Raw genomic sequence first — 15,937 nt, 5'->3', positions numbered from 1 at the left:
ATAGTGCGGGATAAGTATTATCCTCAAGTGGTGCATAGTGATCCTTATGGTCGGTTTTTGGTTCTAGAAATCACTTTTTTTGGCAAGGTTGTGCGGGTGGTTGGGATTTATGCCCCTAACCAAGCCACTCAACGTATTGCATTATGGGGTTCACTCATTCAAACCTTATGTGTGGGCCGTCCAGGATTACTTATGGGTGATTTTAACATGTGTGTTGATGCATCTCAACCTATGTCAGAACATTCAATCATGGATGATCCTGAGCAACTTGCTTGGGATTCATTGACTATGGAGGTTTTGAAGTTGGATGTTTGGCCATGGTTGCATGGGAATGATCCAAGTTTTACCTTCCAATCTTCTCAACATAGGCAAACATGGAGTTGGTTACATAGAATATATGTGATGCATGATGATTATTTTTTTACCGACATCACTTCGTATGACATCTCTACAAGATGTAGGAACTTCAGATCGCTTTCCTATTTGTTTGGAGGTTTGTAGTCATGCAATTGACATGTATAAATACTTACTTAGAAGGCTTCCATTACGCTTTAACTCTTCTCTTTTGCTTCAACCTCACTTTGATTCTCTCATGGAGCAAATTTTGGTAAATTTTTTACAAAAAGGGAATCTTAAAGGAGTTAAAGCATGGGATATCACGTTACGAAACATTAAGATCGTTCATCGTATGCATGGAGTAACTAATGCTCAACAAAGAAGAGGTCTTCTTCGACAATTCTCACATTGAATTCTCTCCAGGTGTAATGCATTATTGATACATGCACCATTAGATGAGGAGCTTTTGGATATCTAGAGTCAATTGCATGTTATTATTTCTCAGTTGTAATGCCAAAGTTATCGTTATGCTAAGATGTGACAACTCAGGGATGAGCTTATAGATAATCAATGTCAATCTCAATTGTTTTTCCAAGTGTTACATCCTACTTATGCTCGACCTAATGTGGTACATGTGAAGCAGGGGGATGATTTGATAGTGGATCCTAATACAATAATTGACATATGTGTTTATTACTTTAAGGAGTTGATTGGCCCACAATTGTTAATGACAAATGAGGCGAGTAGAGCATGTCATGAGTTTTATGATGTGATTGGATGTATTGTGCTGGATGCGAATTTCATTGAGGATGAAGTGGACACGGTTTTAAGCCATCTTTCTCGTGGTAAGAGCCCTGGTTGGGATGACTTGACAAATGAAGTTTTTAAGCGATATTCGAACGAGCCCTGGTTAGGATGAATTGACAAATGAAGTTTTTAAGCGATATTCGAACATTTTAAAGGGGCCCTTAACTTTGATGTTTCAACATTCTTTGGATTTTGGTTGTATGCCTCAAGCTTGGAAGGTTGGTCTAATTAAATTAGTTCCAAATGTGGCATCTCCCGAGTCACTTCATCAATGGAGACCTATTTCTTTGATGGGGTGGGGGGGGGGAGGGGGGTATAAGATATTTACAAAGGTATTGGCAAATAGATTACAAAATTATTTGTCAAAGTTGATACATCCAGCTCGATATGGTTTTATTGCAGGTAGGAATATATTGCATAATGTGTTGAATGTTCAAATGACCATGGATTATGCTCGAAACACTCATCAAGAATTGATTATGGTGCAATTAGATTTGGAGAAAGCTTATGATCATTGGTCCTTTGTTTTTGGGTTAATGCATACAATGGGCTTTAGACCTCATATGTCTCGCCTCATATTTTTATTAGGACAAGATGCAGTGTCTTAAGTAATGCTTAATTGGGGAGTTACATCAGATATTTCCCTTACAAGATCCATTCGTCAAGGATGCCCTCTTAGCCCAATGTTATTTGCTATTGTTACTCATCCCTTATTAGTGATGCTATCAAGGCTTGCAACAAATGGTGACATTGTGGGTTCACACCTTACGTTTGGAGGACAACTAGTAGCACAAGCTTTGGCTGATGATTCCTTCATGTTTCTACAAGCCTCACAAGAGAATCTTGAGAAGGGGATGCTTGTATGGAACCAATTTGCATTGGCTTCCGGATTACGTATTAATTGGAGGAAGTCTAGTCTCATATCATGTATTGAAAGGGATTTGTAGTGTTTAGGAGGGCAAGGATCCGTGGTGAAGAAAGGATCTATTTTTTGACACTTGGGGTATCCATTAGGAATGAATGTTACAAATGGTAAATTGATTGAATGGATGCCTAGTAAGTTGAGGGATAAGTTAATGTATTAGAAGTCACAATCTTGGCCATTTCATGTACGCTTGGAGGTTGTACAATGTATTATGGAACCCATGATATTATATTACTTGCCATTGTTGCCATGGACAGAGAAGGCTTTGCATTATGTTTTGCAACCTCTTCGATATTTGTTGTGGAAGAAGAGGGATAAGATGGGAATCACATGGGTTGCATGGAATCATCTAGCAACCCCTACACACTTGGGGGGAACTGGAATATTGAACTTATCTATGCATATGATGGCTCGTAGATTTTCATTATTACAAGATATATGTTCAAAGTCACAACCATGGATATCTATTGTTCAATATTTTATTGAGAACAAGGGTTTAACACATGGGAGGACAACGATTAAGGCTTCATGGAGGCAATTATTGAATGGATGTATTTCACTTAGGATTCCGGGCTCTTCATGTGTTCAACACTTGGTTACCTCATGGCAAGAAACACGCTTATTATGTGTATGGAAACCATTATCTAGTGGAGAGCATTGTAATTCTTTGCAAAAAGAGTTACTTATGTCTTCTCGATTATTATGTTGGCCAGGAAAGGAAAGATTGCGCTCTCAATTTAATCGTTTGTTTCGTTTGGGGGCCAAAGAGGTGGGAGATATAGTTGAGGCTCCATCTCAAAGAAATTTGGAGTTTGTTGAAGCGCGACAATTATTATGCATCCTGCCTAAATATGGGTTTATCTGGCAACAACTACAAAATATTGCATTGATGCAAGGTCCCTTACCACTACAAACAGGAGAACAACGGTGGATTGATTGGTGTTTACGGGGTCAAACGCCGTTATTACAAGTGGCTACTAATCTTTTGTATCATTGCTCTATTGAGTCCCTTGGATGGTTATCATCTAAGGTTGAAGAAAAATGAAAAATACACAAATCTAATCATGGGTGGTGGCGGATCTTACAACGTAGTTGACATTCTAAATTGCTACTTGTAGCAAAGGTCTTTATTTGGAGAGTTTTGATTGGAGGATTGCCTTTGGGATTAGCTCTAAAGCGTTGTGGACTAGCAACGGGTAATTGCTTTTTTTGCACTGTTCAAATGGAAGATAGTACTCATCGATTTATACAATGTCCGATTGCTTGTCAAATTTAGAGTTACATTTCTCAAATTTGACAAGTTTTATCGTGACGATGTTATTTGACACCTAGGGTGTTTGCACAATTTACACAAGTTGACCCAAAATCAGAGATGGAGATCATTTTCTTATTTCTAATATATTGAGAATTGCGTCATAATTGGAACATGCGCAACACTTTTGTATTCTATGGAAGACATGGCGTGAAAGCATATCTATGAAAGTTGAAAGGAGTACTAATGTGACAATTTTCTTTATTGGAACAAGTGGAAATTCTTTCCTCAGTGGAGTGTTCGTCTTGTCTATTAGAAATTCAACATGTTCCACTACCCATGTAGTGTAGTGTAGTGGTGACCATAATGCATTGTCACGCCCATTGTAAATAGTGTTTTAGAGAGAGAGAGAGAGAGAGAGAGAGAGAGAGAGAGGTTTGTGAAGGACAGGACGTGGCAATTGTGTGGCCAAAGGACTCCCGAGCTTTTACTTAGACCTTCTCAACCTGCAGAGCTCCCCATTCATTCATGTTCACTGCTTGCCATGGCTCTCACAGGACTGACAACCTTCTCCTCCTCAGGTAAGCAAGCACAAACAATTTATGTATATGTGAGGGACAGAGATAAGAGTCACGCAGGTTTTTGTCCTGTTTCGCTCAACACAGTTTTTCCCTTGTAATACAACTAGGAGGTACCCTGCCATACAAGATACGTACGGACACTGTGGGTTCTCTGTTTAAACCAACGCATCTTCCATGGAAACCTGTCGGAGATGGAAACACCCTATCTGGGTTTATGAGAAGCTCTTCGTGTTACTCTTCTTCATCTCCTCGAGCTCGTTTTCGAGTTTCTTCTGTTGCTATTGATGAGGATCGAGGAGATCTTCGAAGTGAAGAAAAAATCCTGGATATTGAAGAAAAGCCAATGAGGGAATATTCATGGGCTGATCCAAAGGTTGCATGCTCTAATCACAGTTCCTTATATATGAACATTTGTTATAAGCCTAAAAATTTCAAGTCTTTTATAGCGATTACAATTACTCTCATAGAAAAAGTGCGAGTAAAGTGTTATGAGTTTGGGATTGCTATATTGCACGAATATGAATGAGGGGAGTTCTGAACAAAGCCAATGAAACCATCAAAAATTTTCTGGCGTAATAATACCTTGAACAGTGTTACTGTTCTGTGATTGGAATCTGAAAAAGATTTCATAGTTACTATTCTAAGCTCCGTTGTTCTAATTCTTTAGTGTGAATGCAAAACATTAGAAGAAGAAATGGAGAGTAATTTTTACTTACTGTCTGACCATTAGTCATCTGGGTGGGATGATCGAAACTCCCTAAGCTAGGGTCCTTAACAACTTTGCTAGACTCTATTGTTGTTACTGTATATAAAAAATGCAAATGAAGAGAATGTTAATACAATGAAGATAATTGCTATATCATCTCTTCTACAGTCCAGAGATAAGAAAAACAGAATATGTTGAATATGTTGGATGACTGAGAGTGCTAGTGGCCACTTAGTCCAACGTCGTTTGTGTAAACTCATTTACACTTTCCTTGATATTTATGGAATAGACACCATTGGTTCAGACAAAATTAAAGACCGATTCTTTGGTGGTTGTGCTGGTTTTAACAGTGCACAGATAGTACGTATGTCAAATTTACACATTAAGTGGGTACAATGAAGATTCGTTAAATCACTTTCTAGTGAAGTAGCCATTTCTTGTCTTTATTCAACATCTTTTACCAGAGCTTCATATGATAACCCTTGTTCTTGTATGCGTTTTGTAGAAACCAAGAATTTGTATACTTGGAGGAGGTTTTGGTGGTCTATACTCTGCTCTACGGCTCGAGTCTCTTGTTTGGCCTCCTGATAAGAAGCCCCAGGTATGCCAAATTCTTGATTCCCTAAATTTGACCTATTTTGGTAACAGGTCATCTGGACGAATACCCTGAAAAGGAGAATGACATGATAACTTAACTCTAGATTTGATTGAAGTAACTGGTTTATTGTATGACTGATCTTATATCGGAGAGGCAAGCCTGTGTCATCAAACAGCAAAGTTGTTTTTGATTATTTTTTAATATATTGCTATAAATTTATCATTTTATTTATTATTAAGGAGTATGGATTTTTTGCTGATTGAAATAAGATGATACACATTTTAGAAGCTATAGATAATTTACTATGACATTGTAAAGTATGTTTAAATAAAAATATTATTAGAACCAGAACATAACAAGGCATGTGTCTTGCCGTGGAGAAAAACATTTTTAGTCGGCAATCATGCTCTGTATACAACTATCCCGTGTTTGCATGCTATAATCTCAATGCTGCATTCACGATTTCTTTCATAACTTTCTGAAGACAAGCCTTAATAGGGTATGTTTAAATAAAGAATATTATTAGGACCAGAATATAACAATGCATATGTCTTGCCTCTGAGAAAAACATTTTTAGTAGGCAATCATTTTCTGCATACAACTATTTCATGTTTGCATGCAATAATCTCAATATGGCATTCATAACTTTCTGAAGACTGATCAATGTGTATCAATGTATAGATTCTTATCATAGATCAGTCTGATAGGTTCGTCTTCAAGCCTATGATGTATGAGCTACTCTCCAAAGGTAAGTTATTCCTAGTCGTAGCAAGAATGTTCCTTTTACTTTTCATAATCATGTGACCAGGTATCCAAGACATTTCTACTTTGCAGAGGTTGAGTTATGGGAGGTGGCTCCTCTTTTCAAAGACCTTTTGGCTGGCACATTCATACAATTCCATAAAGATAAAGTAGAAGTGGTATTGCCTTGTGATGGGAAGATTCCATTAGATAACGACAGGAACTCGAAATCTAAAGACATTGGTGGGACAGTCTTGCTCGAAAGTGGAATGAAGATAGAATATGATTGGTATGCTAATTCATTGGGCATTTCTGCATTTTACAGAGGCTTATGTATGCTGTTAGAAGCGTCCTTCATTTAATGATTTCTTCCTTCCTTTTATGAGAGAGTACCTGCTCCATTCATGTATGGCATTCCTTTCATGATGGTTCTGAACACATGAGAAAGAACACTAGTGGCAGCTTTATCTTATTGCCTTCTAAATTCTATTAGAATCCATATAAAATTTCCCACTTGCATATATTGCATGAATTCTTGCTGAGCTAATTCCAGGTCTTCCACTTGTAAGACTTCTCTGCATTTGTGTATGATTTCAAGAGACATTGCAGTATTTTGGCTTTCATTAAACTTCTGCTATCCTGGTTGCTGCCAAAAAAGAATGTTACTTCAAGCTCATAGAAAAGAGACTTGTGGATGTCGCAGGAACAGTTTTTACTAAAGTCAATTTTTTTGCTGTTACAATTTCATTCTGCTGAAAGTGGTTACTCATAACTAGAAGTTCTCTTTAGAAGTAATAGAATGTAACTTATGAGCTCGTTCTAGTTATGATAGGCAATGTTATAGTTGTTGTATTAGTGATGGGTGTTTTGATTAAAAGTTGAAGTACTCATTGCAAAGCCGCTGATGCTGATGATGCTGATGGACAGGTCAGGCTGATATTGTCTTTGGGTGCAGAAAGCAAGAGGGATAGTGTGCCTGGGGCAGTTGAATATGCATTACCATTCTCCTCACTAGAAGATGTCCTAGTAACATATCAAAACTCTTCATATTAATCTATTTTGAGAACTAGCAAAAGTAAATTATGATGCAATTTATTTGTGTACTTGTGGTGGATGTTAGGCAATTGAGAGACAGTTAAAGAAACTTGAGCGGAATAGATTTGCTACGGGTTCTCTTATACAATTAGTTGTGGTTGGTGGTGGATATACTGGTGTGGAGTTGGCGGCAACTTTGGCTGAAAGACTAGGAGATAGAGGAAAGGTTCAGATAGTTAATGTGGCACCGGATATATGTCCATCTGCACCTTCTGGAAATCGTGAAGCTGCTTATAAGGTCAAGCATTCTTTCTCTCTCTCTCTCTCTCTCTCTCTCCCCTGTTCTGTAAAGCCTATACCCAATGTCACTTTTTCCTGAAATGTTTAGAAAACCTTGGTTTTCTGCTACTAGGACATCCCAAATTCTGCAATTCTCAGCAACCTCTTGAAATTCTCCACGTTAATACCATGAATGCACAATCAACTGAATATTTCTGCTATCTTATTCCTGACATTGTTATTTGGGAAAATTTCTTCTACACGAGCCTGATTGTATACCTTACTGATAGAACTTCATAACCTTGCCAAACTGAAGACCAGTTTTTTGAAAGTTGTATCTTATGTCACAAGTTGAAAAAACTCGTTTAAGAAGAGCTTACTCAACTGCAACTAATTCGCTAAATTTTCTCTAAAATACATTCTCAGGGAATGTTGGCACCTTGCAGGCAACCTTGATAGTGTTGATGCATGCTATATATAGTGTAAATGCATTATATGTGTGTGTGTGTGTGTGTGTGCTTGTATGTTCATATTGTGATTCCCATCCGGTGTAGGGTGTGGGATATTTTATTTCACCTATGTATCTCTGGAACCCATACTGAAACTTGTGTTATTACGCATTATAATGCACATAGGCATTTGAATGTAATTAGGTGCAACAAATTCATTCCTCAGGCTCTTATAAGTCTTTTTAGTTGTAATCCTTTTCTAAGTCTAATAAGAATAAAGATAAATAATTTGCATGTGCTAATCTCCCTTCATCAGTAACTTTAAAATGACTCTTTTTGGGGAGTTGTCTTCTGATCAATATTGTGAAATTGAAAAGTATCAGAGAAGGTTTTATTAATTCTCATGACAAAATCATTCCGTTTGGATGCCGGTTTGTAGGCCAGATCCCTACCTGATTATTAACAACTTGGAGGGCATTTGGGTGATAAGCGTTCTATATGTTCTCTTCGTGGAGGGAATTAAGGTTGAAGTTTGACTCTGATATCAGTTGAAGGTGCAAGTTTGAGTCCCAGTCAAACTTGCCTTTTGAGCACAGGGCAATAACTGGATTTTCTACTGAAATGAATTGGTTCTCTGGCCCACGTTCAGACATGAGAGATGGACGTCTAGATGAGTTTGGGTTACTGTCAGACATTTAGGTGCTCATGGAGATAATAAAAGAAATGCAAGTCATCAACTATCTTAAGACATGCTTACTTTTGATGATTACAATAATGTCCTCCAACACATTCTCTCTCCTTGCTCTTCTATGAGTTCATCACTTTAATTGAAAAAGAACTACTTGCTCTTCTATGAGTTCATCACTTTAATGGAAAAATGTTCAGCAGATGTCTTAAATATAAAACTTTGTTGCCGGTCCTTGCTTTTATGGTGTAAACGTGCCCTCTCCTTTTAGAAAATGAAGTGTAATTCCAATTACAAAAGAGAGTTCGAGTTACTGTTGGATATAGGTATATAAGGAAGTAATGACTATATTTTTCTTTATTCCATGAAACTTGTTTTTATTTTTGGACATGGAAACAAAAAGAATGGTTCCTTGCAACACTTACGTGATTGCTACAGTGATCAAGTAGACGATCATCTCAGCTTTATATATATATATATATCCTACATAATTTTTAGCAACATTTTTCTTCAACAGGTTCTTTCATCAAGGAATGTGGAGCTTATTTTGGGGTTTTTTGCCACTGCAATAAAAAGGTCTCTGTCAGAAGGCGAGCCACAACCATATGAATATGTATTGGAGTTGATGTCAGCAAGCAAGGCCTCAAAACGCTCTGCTCTTCCAAGTATGAGTTTGCCAGCTGATCTTATTTTTTGGACTGTTGGGAGCAAACCCTCGCTACCATCTGGTGGGCTAGGAGGTAGTGAAATGGCAACTTTTCCCCTAAATGGGAGGGGGCAAGTGGAGACTGATGATACACTTAGAGTGAAAGGGTATCCAAGAATATTTGCTATCGGAGATTCAGCCTTCTTGAGAGATAGCTCTGGACAACCATTACCAACAACAGCCCAGGTATTAATTCATCTCTTCTTGTATGCTGTTTTTGAGCCATGTCTCACAAAGATTTAGTATCATTATGAAAGAAATCTACTTGAAAGTTTTGGAAATTTTGTACTTTGTTTTTGTGCCTAGGAAAATGACATCTTTGATGGGTTTAACACTCTTAAAATTCTTAATTATGAGCATGAAATTGCATGATAAATCATTAGAATTTAAGACAAATTTGTTTTTTGTAAGAAAAACAAACTCACGCACTTAACTGATCAATTATTGACTTTGTTGTTTTATTCACCGTAGGTTGCACTTCAGGAAGCTGATTATGCTGGATGGAATCTTTGGGCAGCAATCAATGATCGGCCATTATTACCCTTCAGGTCAGCTAAACAAGAAGTTGACAGTTTTTTCTCTGAGTAATATCTAGTAAAGACATTAATTTCTTTGGTATAAAAATAGAATGTAATCAATAGTTTGAAGAACCTGCATGAAAATATCAAGTATGCATGGCAAGCTTGTGAGTAACCAATGGAATTTCCCGCTCCTGGGACTATCTCAAGACATTCCGTTTATGTAACCTCACAAACGGGGGAATCTCTGTGAACCCAGTGATCCCCGTGGGGTAATAAATCAATATAAATGCTATATGAATATACAAAATAATAAATGCTATATGATTTTTGTGAATTTATAAAGCTCAGTACCTGGGAAGAACTTAATCATAAACGCTCCTCACAAAGATGGAGCAAGTTCAATGATTCTAAAAACTCCCTTATATCTAACGTAGTGTTGTTACTTCATTGCAAGCTGCAGGTATCAGAACTTAGGGGAAATGATGAGTCTTGGAAAGAATGATGCAGCTGTAAGTGTAAGCTTTATCGATGGTCTTACTCTGGATGGACCACTTGGTCACACAGGTATAAACAAACTTAAACCGTTTTAGGAGAAAAACATTAAAAATATTATTCATTTTGGATATTTACCAGCATACCCCGAAGTTATCAAAACATTACCAGAATAGCCGTATATAGTAGTAAGTGTTGGTATTATACGACGGTAGTCCGGTATTTGTTTTAAAAACTTGGGCATGTTATGATAAATAGTAAGAAATTACAGGTATTTTAGGTGTCAATCATGTTTTGAGCTTCTCAATACAGTATAGTGAATATTGTATTATATCTTTGCATAAAATGTTGCAGCTCGGAAGTTGGCATACCTTTATCGGCTTCCGACGAATGAACATAGATTGAAAGTGGGTGTTAGTTGGTTCATGAAATCAGCTGTTGACGCTGTGGCATCCGTTCAAGATACCCTCACTAAAATGGTCCAGTAATCCTATCGGTGTCATCTTCTTTAACTCGAACCAGGATCGTTTTAGTACACTGCCTAAATTATCTCCAACTCTACATGAGTATCATGTTTATACGATGTAGTTAAAATGGAGAATTTTATAATGCCCAAGGAATACAAACCATTGTTTGACACAAAAATGGGAGGTGTGGGAAAGGGGTGCAATAATCACTATCATGAAATTTTTTGTCTGTATATTTTCTCTAAACAATCTCTAAATATTCGTTTGTGGAGTTCTTAAAAGCTTCATGGCTTGCTTGTGCATGTAACAACAAATTTTCTTGTCTTACTACTAAATAGACCATGTAACAAAATGCAATGTTAAGAGATTAAGAGACATGGTATCATATATAATTGATCTCCAAAAAAATTATACAATATCATCTACGGATGCTGGAATAATCAAAAGATATTAGAAAGACTTAAATCAATAAGTAATAAGCAACCCTTAAAATGTCGAGCATTGCTAAGGAAGAGCTGTACCTTCTGTCATGCAACTAATTAATGTACTTAATGTACAATAATTTTAAGAGGCATGCATGTATCATTGATTTTCAAGAATATGGATGAGATGATCTAAGGATGCTGGAGCCTGGAACCTATTGAAAGACTCGATCAGTAAGTGATGAACACGGGTTTCAATGTTGGAATAGACCTAAATGTAGCACATGCATCAAATCTCCTCTAAGTTGATTATCTCAAACAAATACCCCTCAGCTTCTTTTGTTTGCAGTCAAGGGATTTGCCACGTAATGCTTATGCAGTCAGCCTATAACGTGGTCTAAATGAAGTTGGCCCTATTGGATTAAGATTACAATATGATATTCTTAACACTTGAGGATTTAATCAAGGGAAAATGTCAATATCAATGGTCCGGTGATTTGTGTATATATCTATCTCTTATGCAGAGAAGGGGATGCTCTGAAAACTAAAATTTATTCTTTTGCAAAATCAACTAATCATTAGAGAGATGCACAAATATAAACCCTGATGAACTTTGTGATTAGTCTTAAGAGTTAGCATTCCTGATTTGTGAAGTAATTAGCATATTGGAATTAGTGCTAGTAACAATAATTATTATAGTTATCTTTACATGTCATTAATGCTAATTAAAATACACACAATGTTAATTATTCCTATTACACTCTGAACCACTTAAATTATGATGCTAATTACATACATATATATTTCTGTTTAAGATGATATCTTAAAAAACTATTAAAGGATGAAACTCTGTATTTTCCGGACGGGGGTGTTCAATATAATTAAGATAAATACCTACAAAGGTTAGCAGCACATTTTTCATATACTCTTGAAGAATACCCCTGTTTAGTGTAATACGAGAACTTGCGCAGTGATGTTGGCCGGATCCCCGTCATTTAATCAGAAGGTAAGCGATTGCCAGAAGAGTAGTCGATGCATTTGGTAAGCTATGAACCTTCAGTCATTATGATGCTCCCTTATATGTAATTATTATGTACATTGTTTCTTGTACATATTTTTCTGAGCTGGGCTGTTATGTATAGTGGTTACGTGTTTGCCCTCGTTGGAGGAACAACCTAAAATATTTACACAAATGAATTTCTGAGTTTAGTTCGTACATACACATACACGCATACACATACACGCATACACATGTACATATACACAAATACACATAATATATACATACATGTCCAGTTTCTTCTCTCCACATGTTGTTCAATTACTTGATATGTATCTCTCAGCTGACATGTCTCTTCTCTCTCTGTTTATGATCCATCAAAATATGTTGATCAATTACACGTCGTACATCTTCTTTGGTTTTTTGTAGATTATGCCGATTGCCTCATGTGAATTTCCTATCATGCATATTTTATGCAATCCAAGCTGTATAAGTGAGTATAATCCTTTGAAGGCTAAATCGGATGTCATTTCTTGTTATACGTTTGTAAGAAGATGCATAAGACACAGCGTAAGATAATTGTAGAGTGTATCTGTTGAATAGGAATCGGCAACGGCTCGGCTCAAGCCTAAACCGTTTAGATAAACCGGTTTAGACCGGTTTGGCGGTTTGGCGGCTCGGCTCGACTCGGCTTAGGTTTGAGTCGGGTTAAACGGTTTGAGCTCGGCTCGGCTCGGCTCAAGTTGTGCTAAACCGGCTCAAACCGGCTAAGCCGATTATTAAAATTAGGTCACAGTAAAAGTTAAAACACTTAAAAAGTTAAAACACTTAAAAAGGTTAAAGTCTACAGTCTTAAGACTTAAGTCTTACACTACGACTCACAATCTACAGTCTACAGAGATCAGAGAGAGAGAGCTCGGAGAGGGGCTCGAGAGGGAGACTGAGGGAGAGCGACTGAGTGAGAGAGGATCTCCTGCAGGCTGCAACCTTCACCCTTTACCCTTCTACAATCGTCCTTAAATTTTGATCCTTGCAAACTGTTTCAATCGTCCTTAAATTCACTAATTGTTCAGTGTTTTACTTGTTTTTATCGGTCTTCATCAAGTCTTTAGTGTTTTACTTGTTCACTAATTGTTCAGTGTTTTACTTGTTTAGGGTTAGGAGGATTTAACATATATTTCAATTTGTCAAGTTACAATAATCCAAACCGCTTCCCAAACCGCTTTCCAAACCGTTTCCTAAACCAGTTTAGACTAAACCGGTTTAGCCTAAACCAGTTTAGGGACTGGTTCGGTTCGGTTTGGTTCAAGTTTGAGAACCATTAAACGGTTTAGGCTTAGCCGGTTTGGCTTGGATAAGGCCAAACCGGCTAAGCCTAAACCGAGCCGTTGCCGATTCCTACTGTTGAAGGCCAAATCAAGAATCCTGGCTCGTTTGCCAGTTTAAGATAGAGATTAGTAATTATAGCAAAAAAATGAGGTGAGCAAAAACGATCATTAGCTTCGGATTTGATCTCAATAAAGGAGATCTTCCTGAGCATGATATAATATGACAAGGACAAGAAAACTAGTAGGTAAATCTTGTCTAAACCATATATCTTGTAAAGGTGAATATTTTTTCACAACCTCGGAGTATCTCTCGGAGCATTGTTGCATCACGGAGCTCTTTTGCAAAATGTGATTTCCTGGTCAATGATTACGTTTCTATGGATACTGTACCTTATCATACTGCATCTTCATGGACAAAAATTATCCACGGCTATGCTCGATATGGTCAGTCCCAGAAAGCTCTTGGAACTTACCATTTGATGGTTGAGGATGGGTTCGAAGCAGATATACAAACATTCCTAGTTCTCTTTAAAGCATGTGCAACCATGAGTCACCTTGAAGAGGGCAAGAAATTGCATTTTGATGCTCGTAAGAAAGGCATTACTTCCAATGCATTTATTGGTAGTAGCCTCTTGAGGATGTATGGTAAATGTGGTAGCATCACATATGCCGAGAATGTCTTTAGAGAGTTACCAAACCATGGGCGTGATGTCGTATCATGGAATGCTATGTTATCAGTTTATGCTGATCAAGGCCATGATAAGAAGGTTTTGAAGCTATACAGACAAATGAGAGAAGCGTATGTGAACCCTGATCATACCACATATGCAATCGCCATACATGCATGCTCTAGTCTTCTAGATAGAGAAGGTGGAGACACCATAAGGAAGATAGGCTTGTTAGAGATTGGCAAGGCCATACATTCGGAAGCCATAAGAAACAAATTTGCTTCACATGTGATGGTTTCTAGTGCTCTTGCAAGGTTCTATGGCAAGTGTGGGAGCATCATTGAAGCTGAGCATGCTTTCAGTTGTGCATTAGGTCACAATGTTATGTCATGGACTTCTATGTTTTCAGCCTATATTGAGCAAGGTGCGACTGAAAGAGCTTTAAAGCTCTTTTTACAAATGCATAAGGAAGGTGTGTCTCCAGATGAACAATCGTTTGCTGTTATCCTTCAAGCATGTGTTGTGATTGCAGAAAGGGAAGAAGAAACCTTCGTAGAGGGGCAAAATGTTAAAGTGCTTTCTATGAAATTGGGGCAAGCAATGCATTCTGATGTTAAACGAAAAGGCTTCACTTCTAATATATTTATTGGTAGCACTCTTCTTAACATGTATGCAAAATGTGGCAACTTATCAAAGGCAGAGAATGTTTTCAATATATTATCTCATCCAGATACTGTAGCGTGGACTGCTATGCTATCGGCATACCTTGATCAAGGCCAGGGAGATAAAGCATTAAAATTGTATCGAAAGATGCAGAAACATAATGTAATGATTGATGAGACTACATTGGCTTGTGTTTTGCAAGGTTGTGGTGAATCAGGAAGGCTTGACATTTGCCAAGAGGTTCATTTTAGTGTGACCTCAGCCAGCTATGATTCTAGTCCTTTCCTTTGTACTTGTCTTGTTCATGCATATGGAATTTCATCTAGCACACTAGATGCCAATGATGTGTTTGACAAGATTCATGAACCAGATGTAATATCATGGAATGCATGCATCTCAGGTTATGCACGTGAGGGTGATTGTGAGACATGCCTAGAGATGCTTCAAAGTATGGTCATGGAAGGTACTATACCGAACCAAGTAACATTCCTCTCAATTCTATTTGTGTGCAGTCATGGTGGCATGGTGGATACAGCTATTGTGAGTATTGATGCCATGAGGAGAGATCATGCAATTCTTCCTGACACGAAACATTATATTATTTTTATGGACCTTCTGGCACGAATAGGGGACTTCACAAAAGTTAAAGATATCATGAAAAAGATGCAAATTCATTACGATCATCAACCCCTCTGGAGTTCACTGCTTGGTGCATGTATTAAACATAGCAATTTGGAACTTGGAACAGAAATATTTAATCATGCAATGCAGTTACAACCCCAAGATTATGTTCTGATGTCTAATATTCATGCCAATTCTAGTCTGGACGTTGCATGGGAATGATGGGTAAAAGAATTGTGTGAAACTTTCACCTTCTAATTAGGTGCAAGACCAACAAAATGTTGTTGAAGATAACATGGTGGACTATCACGTTCAGAAAGTAAAATTGAAAATAGTGTACCTTATACAATCATACAGCGTTTGTCTCCAATGATTATGAACCCATTCACGCTCGAGATGATATGTGCTTTTTGGAGCTTTTACATCAATGACCATTGTGAGTATAGGAAATGCATTAAAATGGTGCTTAAAAGAACTTAAAGCAAAAATGAAATTTTTGTAATTGACAAACTTATTGTGTAAGTGATCAAGGTATGCCGATAGCATAGCAGTCCCTTGATTGAAGGACATGGTTTAATCAATGCAGTCTTCAATCAATGCAGTCTTCAATCAATGCAGCCTTAAAGAGATCATGGTTTGTCAAGGACATGATCTC

The 15,937-nt window shown here is 37.4% G+C and overlaps 2 protein-coding genes across 2 annotated transcripts; both read left to right on the top strand.

Moving 5' to 3' along the window:
- The first annotated feature begins 3,758 nt into the window (after window positions 1–3,758).
- On the top strand, window positions 3,759–10,869 carry LOC147868278 (alternative NAD(P)H-ubiquinone oxidoreductase C1, chloroplastic/mitochondrial-like). Its single transcript, XM_087317368.1, has 11 exons — window positions 3,759–3,901; window positions 4,009–4,274; window positions 5,113–5,208; window positions 5,887–5,953; window positions 6,040–6,235; window positions 6,879–6,972; window positions 7,067–7,279; window positions 8,912–9,286; window positions 9,572–9,648; window positions 10,082–10,185; window positions 10,468–10,869. Exons 1-11 carry the CDS (start codon window positions 3,865–3,867, stop codon window positions 10,599–10,601), a joined length of 1,659 nt encoding a protein of 552 aa, XP_087173494.1. The 5' UTR covers window positions 3,759–3,864; the 3' UTR covers window positions 10,602–10,869.
- A 2,838-nt stretch (window positions 10,870–13,707) lies between these two features.
- LOC147868277 (pentatricopeptide repeat-containing protein At4g13650-like) lies at window positions 13,708–15,504 on the top strand. The gene has a single exon (XM_087339540.1). The coding sequence runs from the start codon at window positions 13,708–13,710 to the stop codon at window positions 15,502–15,504; it is 1,797 nt and encodes a 598-aa protein (XP_087195666.1).
- The last annotated feature ends 433 nt before the right edge of the window (window positions 15,505–15,937 follow it).

The sequence above is a fragment of the Azolla caroliniana genome, unplaced genomic scaffold, assembly GCF_043228905.1.
Source record: "Azolla caroliniana isolate FFs.n. ecotype wild unplaced genomic scaffold, voAzoCaro1.0.p SCAF_1, whole genome shotgun sequence".
Taxonomy (NCBI): domain Eukaryota; kingdom Viridiplantae; phylum Streptophyta; class Polypodiopsida; order Salviniales; family Salviniaceae; genus Azolla; species Azolla caroliniana.
The sequence above is the reverse complement of the archived record's forward strand: the minus strand, read 5'-3'. Positions and strand labels throughout refer to the sequence as shown.

Coding starts and splice junctions, on each gene's coding strand:
- LOC147868278 (XM_087317368.1), top strand. CDS start 3,865: ATGGCTCTCACAGGACTGACAACCTTCTCCTCCTCAG. Junction 5,209..5,886: donor CTCCTGATAAGAAGCCCCAG/GTATGCCAAATT, acceptor ATCAATGTATAG/ATTCTTATCATAGATCAGTC. Junction 10,186..10,467: donor TGGACCACTTGGTCACACAG/GTATAAACAAAC, acceptor AAAATGTTGCAG/CTCGGAAGTTGGCATACCTT.
- LOC147868277 (XM_087339540.1), top strand. CDS start 13,708: ATGGATACTGTACCTTATCATACTGCATCTTCATGGACAAAAATTATC.